Below are 20,182 nucleotides of genomic sequence, written 5' to 3'. Positions count from 1 at the left end.
ACACTTTGGCACGGGCCTCATCCCTTGATCCTGAAGAAATAGAAGGATAAAGAAGATTAAAGCGAGGTAGTGTAGCTCGAATCTCCACCACAGGTTCTGCAGGTTCTACTGTGGACACGAAAACAACATCAACATTGTCCACACTGACTACTGTGGGGAAGACCTTAAACTCCCAACTCTAACAACGTATCCAATATCTTCCTGCAAATCTTGGGGGCTCGTCCAGGACATGATACGCTCATTGTAATAGTGATAATTATTACTTAATACAGTCCATATTTTAAGTGTCCTTTGTTTAAATATTTAGTCCAGTTAAATAGTCCATGATCCAGCATATAATAGATTTCATGATTTGCAAAGCACAAAGCTTATTCACCAGCAGTCTTGGTGGAAAAGTCTTAAAAGCCCATAAGAAATAAAAAAAAAACCACACTCTCACTTATTCACTCACTTATTCACTCATTGTCTATACCGCTTCATCCTGTCCTGTTTGTCAATGTGTGAATACTTTCTGAGTAAGGGGTAATTCACTGCATCATTCACCCCTATATGGTCCTGACATGCAAACTGCAAACGATTCTGGGGACAGAGGTAGGCCAGGACATCATGATGTGTGATGTAAGAGCTACTCGTCTAAAGAAACTGGGTCAAGGCATGAAACCCTAATATAACTGTAACCCTTTTCCAGCTTCAGGTGTTCACACCCTCATTGAGAATCCTAGCACTGGCACCATTAGCAGTCAGAGCTAAAGGTGACAGAGCTCGAGTCTTGTCTTGTTTATTGGTGCTATAAAGGGTGGAGTCTCAGGGAGCTCCATTTAGCTCTCTAGGTGTTTTTTTTCCATTTTTCCTCTTAGCCCTCTTAATCCTAATCATATGCTCTCTCTGTATTTGCTTCAGCTACTTCTTGTCTCCATCCCAGAACACTCTCTCTGATAAAGAAGTGCCTTTAGTTCACCAGTGCGCCAAGGTTTATTATTTAGATGGATTGTACCACAATGTCCTCACCATATGTTTCACACAGTGCATCACATAGTGATATCATATTGCAAAGCCTGTATTGAGATATGTCTCTCATAGTGGCTTTAATGTACAGTATCAGCTGTTGCCTACTTTAAATACTTTTATTTAATTTAAGACATTAAGTTATGGAAGGAGTCTTCAGTGTCAGAGGTAATGCTATAACTTTAAGGAAAAGGAATAAAGCACTCCGCGTTTATAACCTAGCTGTGTTTTAAATTTCCATTCTGTTGAGTTCAGTGTTTTTTTTTTTTGTCTATTAATAATAATATTTAAAAACTACTTTTAAACTCATTATTTATCTCTTTGGCTCGTCCAGTCTCTCGAGGCTCCATATACTTTAATTCTGGACATGTCTGCATTTTGCCACTGCAGCGGTGAGAAGTACTGGTGTGTGCGTATGACTGGCTGAGACACATTAACAGTGTGCATCTGTGTGTTATGGTGGTAGAAGCCCTTGTATGAGTTTACAGGTTGTAAACCAATTATCTCCAGCATTGGTTCCAGGCGGTTCAGAGAGAGCAAGCGTTTCTCGGCCCTGTGCGTACGACTGTACGTTGGCTCTGAGCGTGCGTGTGTGCGATGTGTGCGTGTGTGAGCAGTGTGAAGGTGATGACGTTCAGCAGGACCTGAGGACGAGGGTACCAGTGGTTTTGGGTGCCTTTTCTCCCTCAGGGGTTGTAAATTTAGAGATCTGTGCACTGTGACCTTTCTGGGTGAGACAGATGGCCAGGACCTCTTCCTCTCCTCCTGCTGGTTCTCATTCCTTAAAGGACTATTATTAGGTTGGAGAACACGTCGGAATTTGTGCAGAGATTCGTAATGGGACCTGATGAACTTTTTGGCACGAGATGAACGGGGACGTCTGATCTGAGCTCCTTCCACTAGAAGACTGAGACCCAAATACTGAGGAACCTCTACTAGTGCCTGGAAAAACATTAGGAAAACATACCAAATATGATCAATATATTTTTTTTATAAAAGTGTGACATCTTGTTTATAAATGTTCACGAGCAGATGGATCGAATAAACTAGCCCATGTGTCTGTAATCACCTGCTTGTATATGAGCTGGAAGCTTCCAGTGTCAGCGTTGCGGTCGTAGCGTCGATCCAGTACCACGCGGAGCGTGTCCTCCTGGACAGCGGGGCAGAGTCGGGCAGTCACGGCTGTTGAGCAGCCCATGGTGGGGCTGACATTCACCTCCAGCAGCCAGGGGTGGAGGTCACTCCCCAGGAGAAAGTCTGCTCCATAGAGCTCGAAGCTTGCCTTGCGTGGCTCCACACTGTCCTGCGCCGTAAGGAGCGTCTGAATCAGGGCCTTCCTCATGCCTGGAAGCACCACCTCGTCCCACAGACCGCCCCGACCTGCAGCCGAGAGCCAGGAGCGGAACTCGGAACACGACCACATGCTCTCAGCTGGCAGCATTGGGTCACGACGCGCACTCGGCTGGAAATATTTCTGAATGGAGTTGTTGCAGAGATGGACAGAGCTGAGAGATGAGAAGGAACAGAACATTTACATCAGATCATCTGCAACCCGCACACTGTGTGCACTGTATGCTCTCTCTCTCTCTCTCTCTCACCTGTCCAGGTTGTTTGTGGAGTAGACCTGGGTGGAGAAGCGCAGGTAACATTCCCCGTAGAACCACACAGTGAGAGGGTTCCAGTCTGTCACCAGGAACCACTGGCGCACGTCAAACTTAGTGCCATGGATCAGCAGGGGGCGCTCTACATACTTCTGCACCACCCACTTGCTGTCTTTAATCATAGCTGAGTCTTTGTTTACTAAGTCCAGGATGTCATCTAGCCTGTTCATACACACTATACCTACAACATACATGCGTACACATTCACACACAATGACAAACTGAGCTGACTAACTAACAACTGAAGATATCATAAATAACAAACACACATGACAATACTTCTGTTTTCATGATAATAAGACTGCATTATAAAAGCATGTTCATTTTCTCCACAGAACCTACTTTATTGTAGTCCTGACATCTGATCAATAAACTCTCTCACACACTCACAACAAACACACACTCTTGGCTCACCCCTGCCTCTTGATTTCGCCCCTGGTTTAATAATCCAGATGTTATTGACTCCATCTGTCTCCAGCTGTGAACAGACCTTTTTCATTCGGGCTAGCATAGACTGGCAGCGCTCTGCGTACTCGATACATCCCTCTAATATCACTCCATCACTAAAGGAGATAAACATGAACGGGAGAAAAGAGAAAGCATATAGAAAAAAATCACTAATCAGATTGAGCAGTTTTGTTTTCAAATTTATTTATTTTTTCACGTAATCGGGTAAACAGCTGGCCTGACTTCAGCAAAACTTCAGGTAAGTGATCGATTAGATTTAGTCAATTTATTGCTTTCTCCTGAAATGAAAAATTGCTAATCCTGATCATATATGTAAAATTCCATTACTGGTGTTGTCAAGGTAAAATTTGTCACATAGTCACGTGAACAATTTGTCACACACATGTCCCTCTGGAATAGGCTTAAACTGATCTCATCAGGTCACATGACCTCTTTTTCATCGCTCCAAAGTTCAATCTTTATGCTCTCCAGCAAGCTGTCACTTTTTTTTGTTGAGTCTCACCAACAAGTGGTACAGTATCTCATGAATAAATGGCTGTTTAGTCCCAATCCTGTGAATTCTCATCACATTGTGAGTGGAATGCTGTATGGAAATGCTTCAACTAGGTGCATAAACAAGCTTCAGCTAGTCCAGAACCAGAAGATATGAGCACATCACCCCTATCTTATCTTCACTTCATTGGCTCCCTGTGAAATTTCGAATTGATGTAAAAATACTACTCTTGACATATAAAGCATTAAATGGTCTCGCACGCAGTATCTGAGTGAACTGCTAGTGTCTTACAAACCGCCACGCCTACTTCGATTAAAGGATGCAGGCTGCTTGTCAGTACCGCGTATTATTAAAACTACAGCAGGGGGCAGAGCTTTTTCTTACAAAGTTATGAAATAGCCTTCCAAATAGTGTTCGGGACTCAGACACAGTCTGTCTCACCTAGGCTAAAAACCTATTTATTTAATCAAGCATTTTTATAAATAGATTTGCGATAGGTAAAGAAGCAGATCTGGGGAGCTCATGGACGTAGAGTATTATGGTGAACTGGTATGTTTAGATGCTGTCTTCCTCACTCTCATTGATCACTCAGGTTTGTTGACGGTGAGGTGATTGGTTGCTTTACATCTCAGGAAGCCCTCATGTTTGTGTTTCCTTCTGGCTCTCCCTTTTAGTTATGCTGTCATAGTTAGTTCTGCCGGAGTCTCTGCTTGCACTCTACAGTTAATATACATTCACTTTTTACATTGTTCGACTGTGACCATACCTAACTGCCATCTCTCCTCTTCTGCTCTCCCCTCTCCTGTTCTTTCTCCCCACTCTCCCTTCCCTATCTCCCCCTGTCTCTTCCTTTTCTCTGTCGAGCTACACATGTCGTTCCTGAGCTGCCAGTGATCCAGACTCCCTCTTCCCTCTGGACCCTTCTGACCCATCCTGGTGCGCCTCCTTCTGGTTGGAGATCTCGTCACATGGATGTGTGTCTCTTTGGGATGCATCTGGTGTCCGGGGACAGTTTCACTCTACCTAGAAGACGATTCTGGGCTCGACTGGTGTTGACAGCTGTTTCTCTGGGGACTTGACATTTCGATAGTTCAGGACTGGAATTTCCTACAAGTCTACCTGAGTCTCCAATAACTACCTGGACACCAATTTACATCAACTGTTATACTGAACTGTCTGCCTCCTAACACACAGTATGAATGCAGATCAATTCCTGCTCTCTGTTTCCCCCAAATGAGGATGGGTTCCCTGTTGAGTCTGGTTCCTCTCAAGGTTTTTTCCTATTACCATCTCAGGGAGTTTTTCCATGCCACTGTCGCCCTCGGCTTGCTCATCAGGGACTATCTGACCATTTTAATTCATACACATTCACATCCCATACAAACTTAAATAATTCTTTTGATTGTGTAAATCTTCTTTGCGACAATAACAATTATTAAAAGCGCGATACAAATAAAACTGAACTGAGTGCCAATTGGCCTAACCTACAAGTCTTTAGACTGTGGAAGGAAACCCGGAGTATCTGGAGGAAACCCACCAAGCACAGGGAGAACATACAAACTGGAGGTACAAGGCACCAGTGGTAACCACTTCACCACCGTGCCGCCCCAGCCATTTCAGGAATTTTGATTAGTGGGGAAAGTGGGTTTGATTCTGATTTTATTTAAATTCCTGTCTCCTGTATGGAGTTTGCATATTCTCCCCGTGCTTGGTGGGTTTCCTTCAGGTACTTCGGGTTTCCTCCAGGTACTTTAAGTTTCTCTCACAGTCCAAAAACCTGCAGATTAGGCTAATTAGTGTTGTGAAATGGTCCATAGTGTGTGTATGTGTGTGCCCTGTGATGGATTGGCACCCTGTCCAGAGTGTATCCCACCTCATGCCCTAAGTCTCCTGGGATAGTCTCCAGGCCCCCCCGCGAGGATAAAGCGGTAACTCTTAGCATGGTATGGTTGTCTGGTTTTTGGACCAGGTATGTGTAGAAAGTCTTAAGTTTAAAACTGTTGTAAAGATAATCATCCTTGTAGCATTTGCAGAATATCTTATGTTTGATATTAATCATGTTGTGCATGGGAAAATGCATTTTCTATTGTAATTATGTTTTTTGACAGTGGTGTAATACTCACTGAATGACCATGTAGTAGTTGTGGATAAAGTTTGTCCACTGCTCGTCTGAGAGAATGGGTGGAGTTTCCAGAGAGACGTCTATGTCACGGTGTTCCATGCTGTTTAGATATTCCTGACACACACGCAGTGCCGTCTCAATCAGTCCACATCCTACCCTCTGCTTGGCTTGATGTTTATGATGCTTGCCCAGACCTACACACAAAGACAAATAGAATGAGGACAGGGTACGTGATTTGCAGTAGCATTTCAGCTAATTGGGGTGTAGGATGGTAACTGGCAAACTGGAATGGGGAATGCGGAAAACTTGGATGAATTTTGCTTCATGCTATGACAAGCAATATGTTTAATCAGAAATAGGCAGACAAAACATTAGCCAGAAATTTTGAATTAATTGTTTAAATCATCAGAGTCAAAGTGAGTGAGGCAAACAACATGAAAAAGTGTCTGGAAAATATAATTTCTTTAAGTTAGAAGCGTCGGTTAGATGTGGCTTGGAAGTGACACCCTAGTTATTTTGCTCCAGATATTGATATCTCATTTATAGTTAATGAATGTATGAAAGCAGTATATATGCTACACATGACACTCTTTCCAGCATTCATGCTTTTATAGACACAAAGCTGGCGAATAAGATTGAATGAAGGGACACACCGGCGGAAGTGGGTTGAGGCTAAGCTATAACGTTGACCTCCAAAAATGGCGTTTTGGGTAGCTAGTGATAAGCTAATGATGGCTGATTAGCCAGGCAAATGCTGTACACTAAGTATGAGCCATTTATTATCAAAACAGTGATACTGAACTTGACAAGCTTATCACTATCTAGAGCTCACAGTCACAGCTAACACTATTAGCTCCACTTTATATCTTGTATGTGATGATTCTTAGGATTTCTTTTGTAAAAAAAAAAAAAAAAAAGTGGTATATTCTTAAATTCTCATCTTTATACTATACAGCCGTGGCCAAATGTTTTGAGAGCGACACAAACGTTAATTTTCACAAAGTCTGCTGCTTCAGTGTTTTTAGATCTTTTTGTCAGACGTTACTATGGTATACTGAAGTATAATTACAAGCATTTTACTTGAACAATCTCAGGATGCTCTACTTTGGCATGATACTGGACTGATGGTAGCGCTCGCTTTTTCTTCTCCGGACAAGCTTTTTTTTCAAATGCCCCAAACAATGGGAAAGGGGGATTCATCAGAGAAAATGACTTTAGCCCAGGCCTCGGCAGTCCAATCCTGTACCTTTTGCAGAATATCAGTCTGATGTTTTTCCTGGAGAGAAGTGACATCCTTGCAAATGACCCTACTTGAAATGTATGAAGGTAAGCGCTACCATCGGTCCTGTGTCATGCCAACAGTAAAGCTTCCTGAGACGAAAAAAAAACCCATCTCACTTCTGCATGTCTTTACTCTTCTACTACTGTACAGTGTAACATAGTGTAATGATTTATAATTCAATTTGCTCCATGCAGTTTAGCTAGCACCTGTCTTACCCAGAGGCTGTTTAACAAGATCGATTCTGCCCATCCTGTCGTCCTCCACTTGCCCTCCAGCTCTCTCTATAACATACCGTAGCAGGCTTGTGCACGCAGTTCGTCTAAAATCATCTGTAGAATGCAAAACAGAGATTAATGTCCCGTACCAGTCCCGCATCATGATTGACTACGAACCGCATGACCATGAGCCGAGGTGCCGACCAATGAACGCTTCCTTTTCATCCTCCGCTCCCAGCCGGTAGCAGCGTGGGAAGAACGTGTCGGGGTCTGTCGAGTCGAACCACTGCAGGTTCCTCAAACTCATGCATAAACCCACCTGAGACGGAAAGACAGGATCAGATGTGTGTGTGTTTGTGTGTGTGTGTATCCTGTACACACAATATGAGCTCTAGCAGTGGATGTTATTTCTGAATGATGTATTAGAGAAGAACCTTAGTGGTGAAGGATGTTGTTTTTGTGTAGTGATTAGTCATCTGGTCTTTCTGTAATGTCAGGTATTCGACTGAGTCTCTCCGAGTAGTCCAGTAGAAATACGTCATTTCGTTTTGCACCAGACGAGACTGAGGAATAATAAAACAAGACAAGACTAGGAATTATAATTATTTTGTACTGTATGAATAACTATTTTACTTATACACACACACAAGAAGAACTTTAGACTTTAGAAGACTTTAGTTTATTGCCATTGAACATTTGCTGTTAGACTTTATGAGTTTCATTTAAATGTTTGTGTAAACTTGCAGAAATTCCTTAAAACAGACACACACACAATTACAGGTTCCATAAATAGAGATTAGGACAAATAATAATAATAATAATAATAATAATAATAAGTGTACGTTATGATTATTATACACTGTCTGGCCCCAAAAAAAAAGTCACCACATGGAGAGTTAAGAGGCTTTTATTGGATAATTACTGCAGTGATTAATACGGTTCAGCTGTAACAAGTTATTTAGCCCTACAGTAATTGATGCTGTGAGGAGCTTCTCATTTCTTAAACTACCATGTCAGAAAACATATCCTGTAGTCATGGCAAAGATCTTCCTGTGTTCAAGAAGGGTCAAACTATTGTCCTGCATCAAGCAAAGAAAACTACTAAGGAGATTGCTGACACTACTAAAATTGGGTTAAGAACTGAACAATGCATTAATAAAACCTGGAAGGATAGGGGTGAAGCATCATCTTTGTAGTCAGAATCTGCTTTTGAATGACAGTTACTGGTGATAAACGTTTGGTGAATAAAAAACAACAGCTCACGTCTGTTTATTAATGAAAGACAGAGAGTTTCCACACACTGGGACTAAACAGTTGTGTAGGCTTAAGAATGCCACTTAACAGTAAGATAAGATTAGGAACATCTTTAATGCTTTAATTTGCTTGGGAGCAAAAAGAATGAACTGTGGAGCAATGGAAAATGTCATACAGTCTGATGAGTCCAGATTTCCCCTGTTCCAGAGTGATGGGTGCATCAGGGTAAGAGGAGAGGCAGATAGAGTGATGCACCATCATCTCCAGTACGTACTGTACAAGCCAGTGTTATAATCTGGGGTTGCTTCTGGAGGTTCATCATGTGCCCAAAACATGAAGAAGTCCAGACCTTAACCGCATTGGGAAGGTTTGGGATGTGCTGGAGAAAGCTTCACACAGTGCTCTGACTCTGACATCATAAATACAAGATCTTGGCGAGAAATTAATGCATCTCTGGATGGAATATACATATGTTGTAAAATTTATAAGCTTATCTAAACAATGCTGCGGTAAATGAGTGCTGTAATCGAGGTAAAAGGTATTCCAATGAAATTTTAGTGTGTGACTTTTTTGGTGGTTGTCCAAAAGGTGAGCTGAATAACCATAGAGCACAAAAAAAAAAGGCTCTAAAACTCACCATGAGGTGGTGTGTGTCATCACAGTCGTCCTCCTTGTCTGCGTCCTGTCCTGTACATGCACAAAGAAAAAGAAGACACAGTGATGGCACATTCTGTCCAGGGAGGATGAGACTGATCTGTGTCTCTAATTGTTAGCAGAACTGTGTGTGGTGTCGGGTTCACAGTCTTACACCGTCATCACAAGAAGTCATTAATAAATAAAAAGCTTACTCGTACTACTAAACAGCAACGCTTACATTTTACATACACAGTTGTTGTACTGTATCTGTCTAACGGAACAGTCTGTTACCTTCATCATTGCTGCTCTCAGTCTCGTCCACGGCCCCAGCCTCCTGGTCTCCAGAGCGTGGACTGTATGTGGTTGCGCGGGGCAGGCAGCGCTCCACCCAGCCTCTGGCCCTGAGACCGGCGCGAATCATAGGGTACGGCCCTAGCACGGAGAACACCTTCTTCTCCTGCATCAACAAAACAAAGCATGATCTTCACTTTACACTTTCATCACATAGTATGACTGCAGGGACACTTCTCTCATATGTATTTTACTCATTATGGCTAAAAAGTAACTATTATAAGTAAGTATAAGTGGTACGGAAATTGTGTGGGCTAGCCAGTTGATTTACAACACTAAAAAAATGCCATGAATGCTAGGAACAGGCTGTCAATGTGAACATGGTGAGTATATGGTTATAAACATTAAGCCTTCACTGACCTTCACAGCCTTGGCCGCTAGAGCTTTGGCTGCTCGCAGTCTGTCGATGCGCATCACAGGAAGACTCACACGACTGCTCCGTGCCCTTGCCTGCTGAGGAGATCCTATCTCAAACACACACGTTTAGTATATGCACCCATCCGAATGTAGTGTGCACACTGCGTGTTTGTGAGGATGTGTGTGTGTGTTACCTGGCGTTTGCTGCTGCATGCTCATGTTGTGAAGGTCATCCGTATCTTCAGTTCTGTAGAAACAAACAGCATGTCAGAGCACAAGGGTTTTACTTTCATGTTTACAGCATAAAATGTCCCTGAATGCTGTAGCTTTACAGTTTCCTGCACCGTAAATAAGAAGCCCAAACCTTATCCATCATGACAGTGGGATATATAAAGCCAGCTCCGTGAAGTCATGGAGTGTTATGGTTAGACTTTAAAAACTCGAGCGTCCTGCACAGAGCCCTGATTGAACTCAACCCCCCTGAAACAACAAGTGTAGCATGGGAATAATGAATATGAAAAACTCCACACACACGCATATGTCTCTAGTGAAGGGCAGTTAACCAGAGTGATGATCTAAGGAACTCGAGGTAATGTCTAAGTAAGCAAGGAAGGAAGGAAGGAAAAGAAGGGGCAAAAAGAAAATAAGAAAGTGAGGAGAACTTAAGGGATTGGAATTAATAGTTCTGTAGCCATAAGAACCAATTATCAGAGAAATTTATCGGAAAAAGGCTTCAGTTCACTAGGGAGCATAAAGAATAGACTGTGCAGCATCAGGAAAAAGTCATGTGGTCCAAAAAGTCCAGACTACATCGGGGTAAGAAGAGAGGCGGATGAAGTTAAGTGGTTGTTTTATTAAGAAAATGAAATAAGAACATATATAAATATATTAATATAAATGAATAAGAAGGCAAGAAAAAGAGAAAGACAGAAAAAATAACAGAGAAAGAAAGAATAAGAAGAAGGAAATACATAGAGAAAGAAAGAAAGAATAACAAGTAAAGCATAGAGAAATTAATAAAAAAAAATATAGTAACAAAGAAAGAAAAAATAATAGAGAAAAAATGAACAAGAATAAAGGAAAAAAGAAAGAAAGAAAAGAACAAATGTATAGAATATAGAAAAAAGAATAAGAAAGAAAAAAGAAAGAAAGGTTTAGACCGAACCTGCCAGTGCCAGTCAGTAACAAGGTTATTATCAGTGCAGTCATGATTTTAAGATGTGTTGCTGATGAAAACACACATTCTTCAGGGGGTCAAACATCTACTGGTCCTTATTAAAGTGCAGGGTGAAGAGGTGTCGGTTTGACTGATCAGATCACACTGAGTTTCCAAAAACACACCTGAGCCCTTATTCACACACACACACACACACACACACAGGTGCGTGCGCACACATACACCTTATCTACCTGTAATTGGGTGTCACCTGAGACAGGAATTACAATGCAGGGCAAATCTGACACTGCACATCTACAACACCATGTGCAACACACACACACACACACACACACCATAAATCATTTCGTTCAAGAGGTACTGCTGAGAGATTTCTTTACTGAATCTGCAGAAACACACACACACACACACACACCTCTCCTTTCAGTGCGACACGTCTAACGCGTGTCCTGCTTATAAAAACTAAACATGAGGAGTTTCCTGTAAACTGCAGCACTGAGATCCCAGAGCTCTGATTAAACCCAGTTCACTCACATCTCATGTCCGGGTCACTGATCCACTCCTGACTCCGGGATCCGCTCCTACTTCTACACGATAAAACTGAATCCAATCTAATCTAATCTAATCTGAATCCACACACCGCTCTGTCTGATCCCAGGCTCGCACGAGGTTGTTGAACGTTTCCATGACAACGGTTTCCTAGCAACGCCGCCGCCGACGCTCGATTTAAACGTCACAAGAATTCCTGGTGTCGCGCTCTCCATCGAGGAAACAACAACAGAAACAACAACAATCTAAATACACAGCTTTCACAGGTCATTTACACACAAACACGGTTTACATCTACATTTCATTCCACATTGAGCCGTGTCGGAGTCCCGTGGTTCTCAAGTTATTCGATTCACTGAGTCGATTCCGAGCACTAGACCGAGTTTGAATCATTTTCTAAATGATTCTTGCAATTAATAGTGCACATTTACACTATTTCCTTCTTTTAAGATTTAGATTTTTTTTTAATTTGCACAATAAAGCGTGAAGAATATTATTTTAACCTTTTATCTGGAGTTATGTGGTATTTCCATTATTTCATTCACGATGATTCATATCACTGATTTGATTCATTTGATTCAAGGTCTGTGCCATAAGGTTTTAAATAAATGTTGTGGCTTTTTTGTATTTAATTTTGTATTTAAATCACGGAATCATTTTAGATTCAGCTTTGATTCGAATCATTCGGTTCGCTATGGATTTGAATCATTTATTAAATGATCCTTAAGTGATTTTTAAATTTTTTTTATTAATTGTATACTTTAGTTTTTGTTCTAATTAGTTATTTGTAGATTGCAAACTCCATGCACACAGCCCCCGATAAAGAATAAGCGGGAATCGAACCTGCATACTGTAACTATTTAAATCCTTTACTTTCATTTCTTAAGATAAGGGATATAATATTTTTCATATTTCTTTATGTAAAAGCCTAAAAAGCATTTTTTCATAGAATTAGAAAGAATAATATCATAACATAACTGCAAGAAATATAATTTCAAATAATATGAGACCACTAATATTTTATTCTCATAAATACTACAGTCTGTGATAAGCTCAGTATTATAAATATATGATTATGTGAATGTTTTTTTACATAAGCTGATTTATACCTGTTCATAAATACATTTAAATAAACAGAGAAATTAACAATTTATGTTATCAGTATTAAAAAGCATGCAAGTCCCTTTTTAAATAATTTAAATTTATATTTATGCTGTCTTACTGCACTAAGAAACTACATGACCATTAATATCATATATTTTCAGTAAGTTACAGAAACAAAGTGCATATGTACAGAAGGGTAATACAGGATGTCAAAGTCTCCTTTAAAAGCTTAATTTGTTATTTTAAACTAAGGGTATTTTTATATAACAAAATTTTCAGAAATAATGAGACAAGAGAGTAGTTACAAGTAAAATTGTAATTGCAAATAAACAACAGCCACCGCCTGTCCAGGTGACACTAGATAGCGCCAGTGAGTAAACGTTTACATCATGCTCCACAATTACAGTAGATATACTGTAGTACAGTATTTTAAAATTGCACAATTTAGTTCAAATTTAAGGAACCTTAATTTAATATTATTTTAAGAGTTTACATATAAACTTGCATCAGCAATAGTTTACTATTTACATATAAACTTGCATCAGCAATAGGTTTACTACTAAAACAGTTTTTTTCCCCAGGCAATCTCCCTCATGAACAGTTAAACATCAACTGTCAATAAATATATGTGCAATATTGTGTACAGTATCACAGTGCAATATACTGTATAATACCACAGATTTCAGATATTTATATAACTTATTTTAAAAGTATCTCACACCCTACTCCATTTGATGTCAAATCTTTTTTTTTTTTTTTTTTTTTTTTCTTGTCGTGCTGTTTTTGTCTTGTCATTTGTTTTCTGTTCTGGAAGCTCTGTCACTAAAACAAATTCCTTTTACGTGTAAGCGTACTTGGCAATAAAACTCTTTCTGATTCTGATTCTGATTCTGATTCTATACAATATTATTACTACTACTACTACTTATTATTATTATTATTATTATTATTATTATTATTATTATGCCTTGTTCTGGCGAATAACGAATTTATGTTTTTTTCACAACAAGACAGCGGATTAACCTTTTAGCAGGAGGAGTTTAGCACCAGCCGTTGGAAGCCCTGTAGAGTGATGATGTCACCACCCTCCGGGACATGTGCATCCATACAGACTGAGAGATCAAACAGTTCTCAATACATCAATTCCATCTGAGCACAACCTCTGAGAAAGCTCCAGCACTTTGACACGTAATTATGGCCTTATGTAATTTCTTTCATGTTCATATACCATCCATGTTATGTTGATAATTTTGTAAAAGTGTGTAAGTTTTACTTAATGAGTTTAAACAGGATAAATATATCACTTAGTGCTTACATATTATCCTATAAAATATATTATAAATTCTTCATCTTATTTTAAATAGGTTTTTCTGAGACTTTGGGAATTTGGAATGAGAAATGTGTTAAATGTGGGGTGTGAAAACATCACTATGCTGTATAAAATATGAATACCGTACAATAAAAAATCTACACTAGACATGCAGAATGAAGCCAGTTAAAAGTTTTGAGAGAAAAGTTACAACATGGGGTTGTACTAAGAATCTGCACTCCAAGATTGTGTGGAATACAGCACTAAAATACTTTCTCATCTGTCATGATCATTTATTTTTATTATTATTACCAGCTGAATTTAATTTTAAATGTTATTCTTTTAAACTATTTTATATTTTATTCTAGTCATTTTATAATTATTATTAAAAAAAATCCTGATGATGAACATTACCACCATTTATACCAACTAACCCCATTTAACACCCATTGTACCCCAGTAAACTGGTGACAGGATCAAGGAAACAAAAGCTCCTGAGGGCCCAGCAGGCAAATGCCCAAGGCCCCTGACTTGGCCTTCAAACTTCTCAGATCTCAATCTGATTAAGCACCCATGGAATACACCAGACAAATAAGTCTGATCCATGAAGGCCCCGCCCCACAACCCACAGTACCCAAAGGATCCTCTGCTAACTTCCTGGTGCCAGACAACACAGCACACCTCCAGAGGTCCGGCAGAGCCACGCCCCAGGGAAACTTAAAACCTAGGTGGTTTAAATATTAATGTTCTTAATGTGTAACTATATTTAATCCACACTACTGTACAATTTGCATTAGGATTTAACACTGGATGTCTAAACCAAAGTAAAAAGCTTGTCAAATAAATCTAACAAATGATGTCATCAATCTAAGATATTTTATCAGTTCTGTCTCATCCTGACCTATTAGATTTAAATATTTTGGTATTACGCTGTCATACACTGTCAATATCTTTTTTGCATAGCTACCCTCTGCTTCTAAGAGTATGATTATGTATTCCTGCCTGTTGTAACCGCTCTCTCACTCTCTCTCTCTATCTCTCTCTCTCTCTTTCACACACACACACACACACACACACACACACACACACACACACACACACACACACACACACACACACACACTATAGATAAAGTGGAAGGATGTCAGATTGAAAAATCTGAGAGAATTCCTTGAATGAAACACTGATTCCGGGCAGAAACTCGTATTCAAATCACTAAAGCTTGGGTTATTACCTCTGAAATCTCTGACACACACACACACACACACAAATACATAGACCTGAACATTTCCATACTCAAATCCTGTCCTTTCTGTGTGGAGACACAAGGCCTGACATGAGCACCTGAATGTGGGTAAAGATTATCTTTACTGAGTGTAAAATTATGCTCAGATTTAACTAGATTTAACGGTGCCGTTTACTGTAGCATCGGTGACTTGACTGTATTCATAACATTTTTCAACATTAAATCAAAGAAATTATACTACTTATGCTTCAGACGAAACAGGGTGTTAAGACTTCATTGTTGCATTTTGTTCTTAAATGTCTAACAAGATTGAGTTTTTTTGCAAATTAGCAAATATACAAAATGACACGAGAGCATTTGAACGTTGTTCTTTTAGGTGCTTACAGTAAGTGTGGCCACAGTGGATTATATTTTGGCAATGGATGCCCTTCCTGATGCAACCCTGCCATTTTTATCCAGGCTTGGGACCAGCATCTAACCCCAGGGGCTGAGTAGCGAGCAGTGTGCATGGCAACTGAGACACCTACCACTGAGACATTAATGCTCTATTATGGACCTCTGTATGTAAGGACGTCATACCATTTATAGGTTATGAATAATCTTTAGTTTAGGCTCAGACTTACCCTTTGGTTATCTCTAAAATTTTAGACTCCTTAAAAGGTCTTTGGGTCATCTTCACTAAAACAAGATATCACTCATTTCTTCATGAAGATGCCCTGAACATGTCTTTAGCTTCCTAAGATCCAAACTCTACTGTTGTGCACATTGCACATTTCACCTCACTGTTTTACTACATAAGCACCTGACAACTACAAGAATCTTCTGTTGTCTCCTGTCTCCCCAGTCACTGCTGTGCAGGTGTGAACGTGTTAGATCGGTTCATTTTATAACTGCAGTGCGAGTAAAAATGGACGCCCCCACATATGATTTGCACAAAAGAAGAGAAGCATGCAGTGATTAGTTTTTTTTTTTTTTTGTGGTTTGAGAGTGTACCCGTTCACCTGTTTGGTCCCCTGAAAGCAGCCCTACAGTGACGAAGGTTCACTTCTGAAGATTTATAATAATAGAATTATAATAAATTCTACAGCTCACTCTCATATAAACTTAATTAATGTCATTAATGAGAAGAATTTTGGTATAATATATAAAACTTACACCTAACGATTCTCATATGAGGGTCATAAAGGGATGCATATATTATTTTTATTTTATTTTATACAAAGCATTTATTTATTGAATTCAGGTGTTTCAATCAACCCCCTAATCCCAATGAAGGGCAATCTTAATGCTTCAAGACATCTTGGGCAATGCTATGGAGGACCGACCATATTGAAGTATATGTATTTGGATACAATGTCATTGCAGGTTTGGCCATATAGTGTATATACGGACAGTGTTGTTGGGAAAAGATTTTTTTTAAAACATTTGGGTCTCACGAATAAGACGATTATTATGTAGAAAGAAGACATGAGGGATGTTAACATTCTAAGGGGTTTAACCGGCCTTGATGATTTACAGCTGTATCTTGTTTCCTAGGCCTGAGTGCTACCTGAAAACATTTACTATCACATGAAATATTCCAAAAACCTCATCATAACTACAGAGATTCCTGAAAAGCATAGGAAAAGTAATTTCTCTCATTCTCACTCTGATTTTATTTTCCATCATGATCAGGCAGCCTTTTTAAGTATACCATGCTTGTAGCATGTCACATTAATACTGTACTGATGTCCATTTTAAAATAAAAAAATCCCAGTGCATACATATTTATAAATATTTTTTATTTATTCCGTAAAGACAAATCATGCTGAACTTTTGACATAGTGCACTGTTTTACTTGCCTCAAGACTCATTTTAGTAATTTAGTTGCAACAATGCGATTGGGTAGGCAACATTAATGACGTCACACGTCGCTAACTCTGGCCAAGCGCCTCGCTGCATGGTATCTGAGCGCGCGCACCCTCAGGAGCCAGATCCAAGCACTCTCACAAGCACTGTTAAAGACCTTTGTGTTATTATTATTATTATTATTATTTTGAAAAGTTATCATTGCATCTTTTAGTGTTTTTTTTCTCTCCATGATGGATGTCCTCAGATGAGCTGCTGTTCCATGCAGGGAATAAACAGGACAGGAAGACTTTCCGTGCTGCATCCATCCCGTCTCCTGAAGCGCTATAGCTGGAATAACATCAGATGCCTGCCGAGAACAGCGACCAGGAGAGCATGCTGAGCTACCAGGTTACCTATTTCCTTCTCCTCGTTATTATTATTAGGGAATGGGACACTTATTTGTACAGATGTGATTTAAAACCTAAGTGTGTGTGTGTGTGTGTGTGTGAGAGAGAGTGCATACTGGTTGGGTTAGGTTTTAAATGCTCATGCACAAACGCATGCAACTCCTATGATGATAAAATAGCATCACATCTGCACTTCATTACAGCGCGAGCGCACCGGATCAATACGGCAGTGCTCGCGCGCGTCCTCACATCAAAGCATTATTTCAGATCTGACACTTTTATCAGTCATTACATGTAACACATTAAAAAACATTCACGTTTTTTAGGGTCTCTCTTTCAGGACTGTCCGTTGCTCCAGATGTTATTACGCAGTGCTGTTGTTTTTACGAGCGCACGTGCGTGCGGCAGGACGCGCACGCGCGCACACCCGCCCTCCTGCATCATCTTATTATTAAGCCCCGTATTAATGCATTACACTGCTCATTAATGACAAGGCAACGATGTGTGTGTGTGTGTGTGTGTGTGTTAAACTGTGGTCTAAAAGCGTTTCCAAGCAACAGAGAGAGGATGCGCATGATCTATGTTTATGCATTTATCTGATGAAATAAATGACATTAGGAATGACTAGACAGATGTGCATGGTAAATGTGAGTGCAGATGTGCGGGTCAGCCCTCGGATATGACCTTGAAGCGATGCTGAACATTGTGGACTCTATCGGAGAGGTGTTCGTGAGCGTTAACAAGGCGTCCAGGAAACGCAGGCATAAGAATTTGAAAGATGAGCAAAGTATTAAAACATACTCCCAATATATTCCCAGTATACTCAGATTAGCCATAACATTAAAACCACCAACTGGTAGAGGTCGGAAGGGAAGAGTTTTAATATTCTTTTTGCATATATGAAGCAGCAACTGAACAGTCATGGACAAGAGACAAACACATATCTGAGTAGGATTGCCAACTGTCCTGTAGAATACAGCGACATCCTGGAATTGGAAACTAAATGTATGAGATAGCGGCATGTAGTACGAGATAGCAGCATAGAGTCAGTAGTCATAAGAGGAATAGAAAGAAAAGGTCAAAGCCATTAGAGTCACAGTTTAGGAAAAAAGGAAAGAAAAGGAGAAATGAGCAAAGGATAAAGGTATAGACACAGGGGAAAATTTATTTATGAACCACAATTATTTTGTTCAGTGATTCACGTATTGTCACACTGATCGGCCAGTAACCAGAACTGGCTGTTCTTCAGTTTGATTGACCATGACTGCCGATTGACCGATCAGCCTTCGATTGCAGAAGCTTTTATGTGGTGCAACAGATACCATTTTTATGGTGTTACATTATCAAAAATCATGTGGTAAAATCCTCTGATCTGTCTTTTATCTCCAAACTCTTTAAGCGAATTAGTCTTAAATACCAAGAGTGGAAATTAGTCATTAGAAGCCGCACGCGCCCACGTGCTTGTGGACACTCAACCCACACACTCAATTCAATTCAATTTAATTCAGTTTTATTTATATAGCGTTTTAACAATGGTCACTGTCTTAAAGCAGCTTCACGAAATTAAAATAAGATTATGGAAATGTGTAGGAGAAAGAAAAAATTTGTATAGAACATAGTGATCTGGTTGTCCCTGATGATCAAGCCAAGGGCAACGGCGATGGTGGCAAGGAAAAACTCCCTGAGATGGCAATAGAAAGAAACCTTAAGAGGAACCAGACTCAACAGGGAACCCATCCTCATTTGAGTGCTAACGGATAGCAGGGTTTGATCTGCAGTCATACTGTGTGCTGCAAATTCATTATAACAGAAGATGTCTAAGTTATCATGGAATCCAGTTCAGTTCGGCACCAGCATGGCATCAGGATGAGTCAGACGGGTGCAGATGCAGCGGGCAGAGGGGGTTTGAATCACTAGGAGCTCAGGCGCAGCGTTTGTAGCTCCAAACCATCATAATGCATCCAGGTGGTCCTTCTCTGGATGCCTCAGGATCTTTTCGGGTTGGCCTCTGTCTACTGGAGCTGGAACAATCTCCAGGTGCCTCAGGATGGGTAGAAAGACAAAGATCAGGTGGAAGGAATTAGCGTAGTTGAGTGGAATTTTGAGGTGGTAAAATATCACTGTTTCCTACAGGTGGTGCACTCCAGCTACACATTTTGTGGTAGGAGTGAATTAAGTTTGTTTAGAAATAATATTTAAGACGGAGGACAGCGATAAATGTTGCTCAGTGAAATCAGTAAAACTCAGTAAAATGTTTGTATTTACAGTAATTTACAGTAATTTATTTTGTAATGTTTAAATGCTGCACCTGGTTTTTAAGTGAGAAAACTAATGTTATAAGGAAGAAGCTGCATTTAATTACTCATTTAACTTTTTTTAAGTTTTAAAATTGTAAGACAATCTGTAATATGAATTTGGGATATTTATAAAACCGTAACTCTTATAGAATCATAATTTCATTGTTATAATAATGCACCGCAAGGTGACTGGCGGTTCTAATATCTAGTATGTAGCTGTTACGTCTTTAGAATATTATGTGTGGAGTAAAATAGTATGTTAATTTACAGTGCTGTTTTGTTTGCTTACATACCATTGGATTTAATGGTTATAACATTCAATTTTATTATTAAATTTTATAGTTAAGGCAAAGCCGTGCAATCTGGCTAATCAGTATACAGGATAAAGCGGTATAGACAATGAGTGAGTGAGTGATAAT

General features: G+C 39.8%; 2 protein-coding genes across 2 annotated transcripts in view; one reads left to right on the top strand and one right to left on the bottom strand.

Moving 5' to 3' along the window:
- Positions 1 to 1,314: 1,314 nt before the first annotated feature.
- ttll3 (tubulin tyrosine ligase-like family, member 3) lies at positions 1,315 to 11,646 on the bottom strand. Its single transcript, XM_053499079.1, has 13 exons — positions 11,556 to 11,646; positions 10,039 to 10,091; positions 9,848 to 9,951; positions 9,428 to 9,593; positions 9,138 to 9,187; positions 7,681 to 7,809; positions 7,451 to 7,565; positions 7,247 to 7,360; positions 5,751 to 5,943; positions 3,081 to 3,229; positions 2,604 to 2,847; positions 2,075 to 2,510; positions 1,315 to 1,947 (listed from the first exon to the last, which is right to left on the bottom strand). Exons 2-13 carry the CDS (start codon positions 10,061 to 10,063, stop codon positions 1,315 to 1,317), a joined length of 2,358 nt encoding a protein of 785 aa, XP_053355054.1. The 5' UTR covers positions 10,064 to 10,091; positions 11,556 to 11,646.
- Positions 11,647 to 17,285: 5,639 nt separating this feature from the next.
- Positions 17,286 to 20,182, top strand: part of slc4a8 (solute carrier family 4 member 8) — a 51,079-nt gene continuing 48,182 nt past the window's right edge. The window contains exon 1 of the mRNA XM_053497999.1: positions 17,286 to 17,467. Coding sequence (XP_053353974.1) covers positions 17,423 to 17,467 — 45 coding nt within the window. The 5' untranslated portion in view covers positions 17,286 to 17,422. The remainder of the gene's footprint in view (positions 17,468 to 20,182) is intronic.

Source organism: Clarias gariepinus, chromosome 6, assembly GCF_024256425.1.
Source record: "Clarias gariepinus isolate MV-2021 ecotype Netherlands chromosome 6, CGAR_prim_01v2, whole genome shotgun sequence".
Classification (NCBI taxonomy): Eukaryota; Metazoa; Chordata; class Actinopteri; order Siluriformes; family Clariidae; genus Clarias; species Clarias gariepinus.
This window is presented reverse-complemented; position numbering and strand designations above follow the sequence as displayed.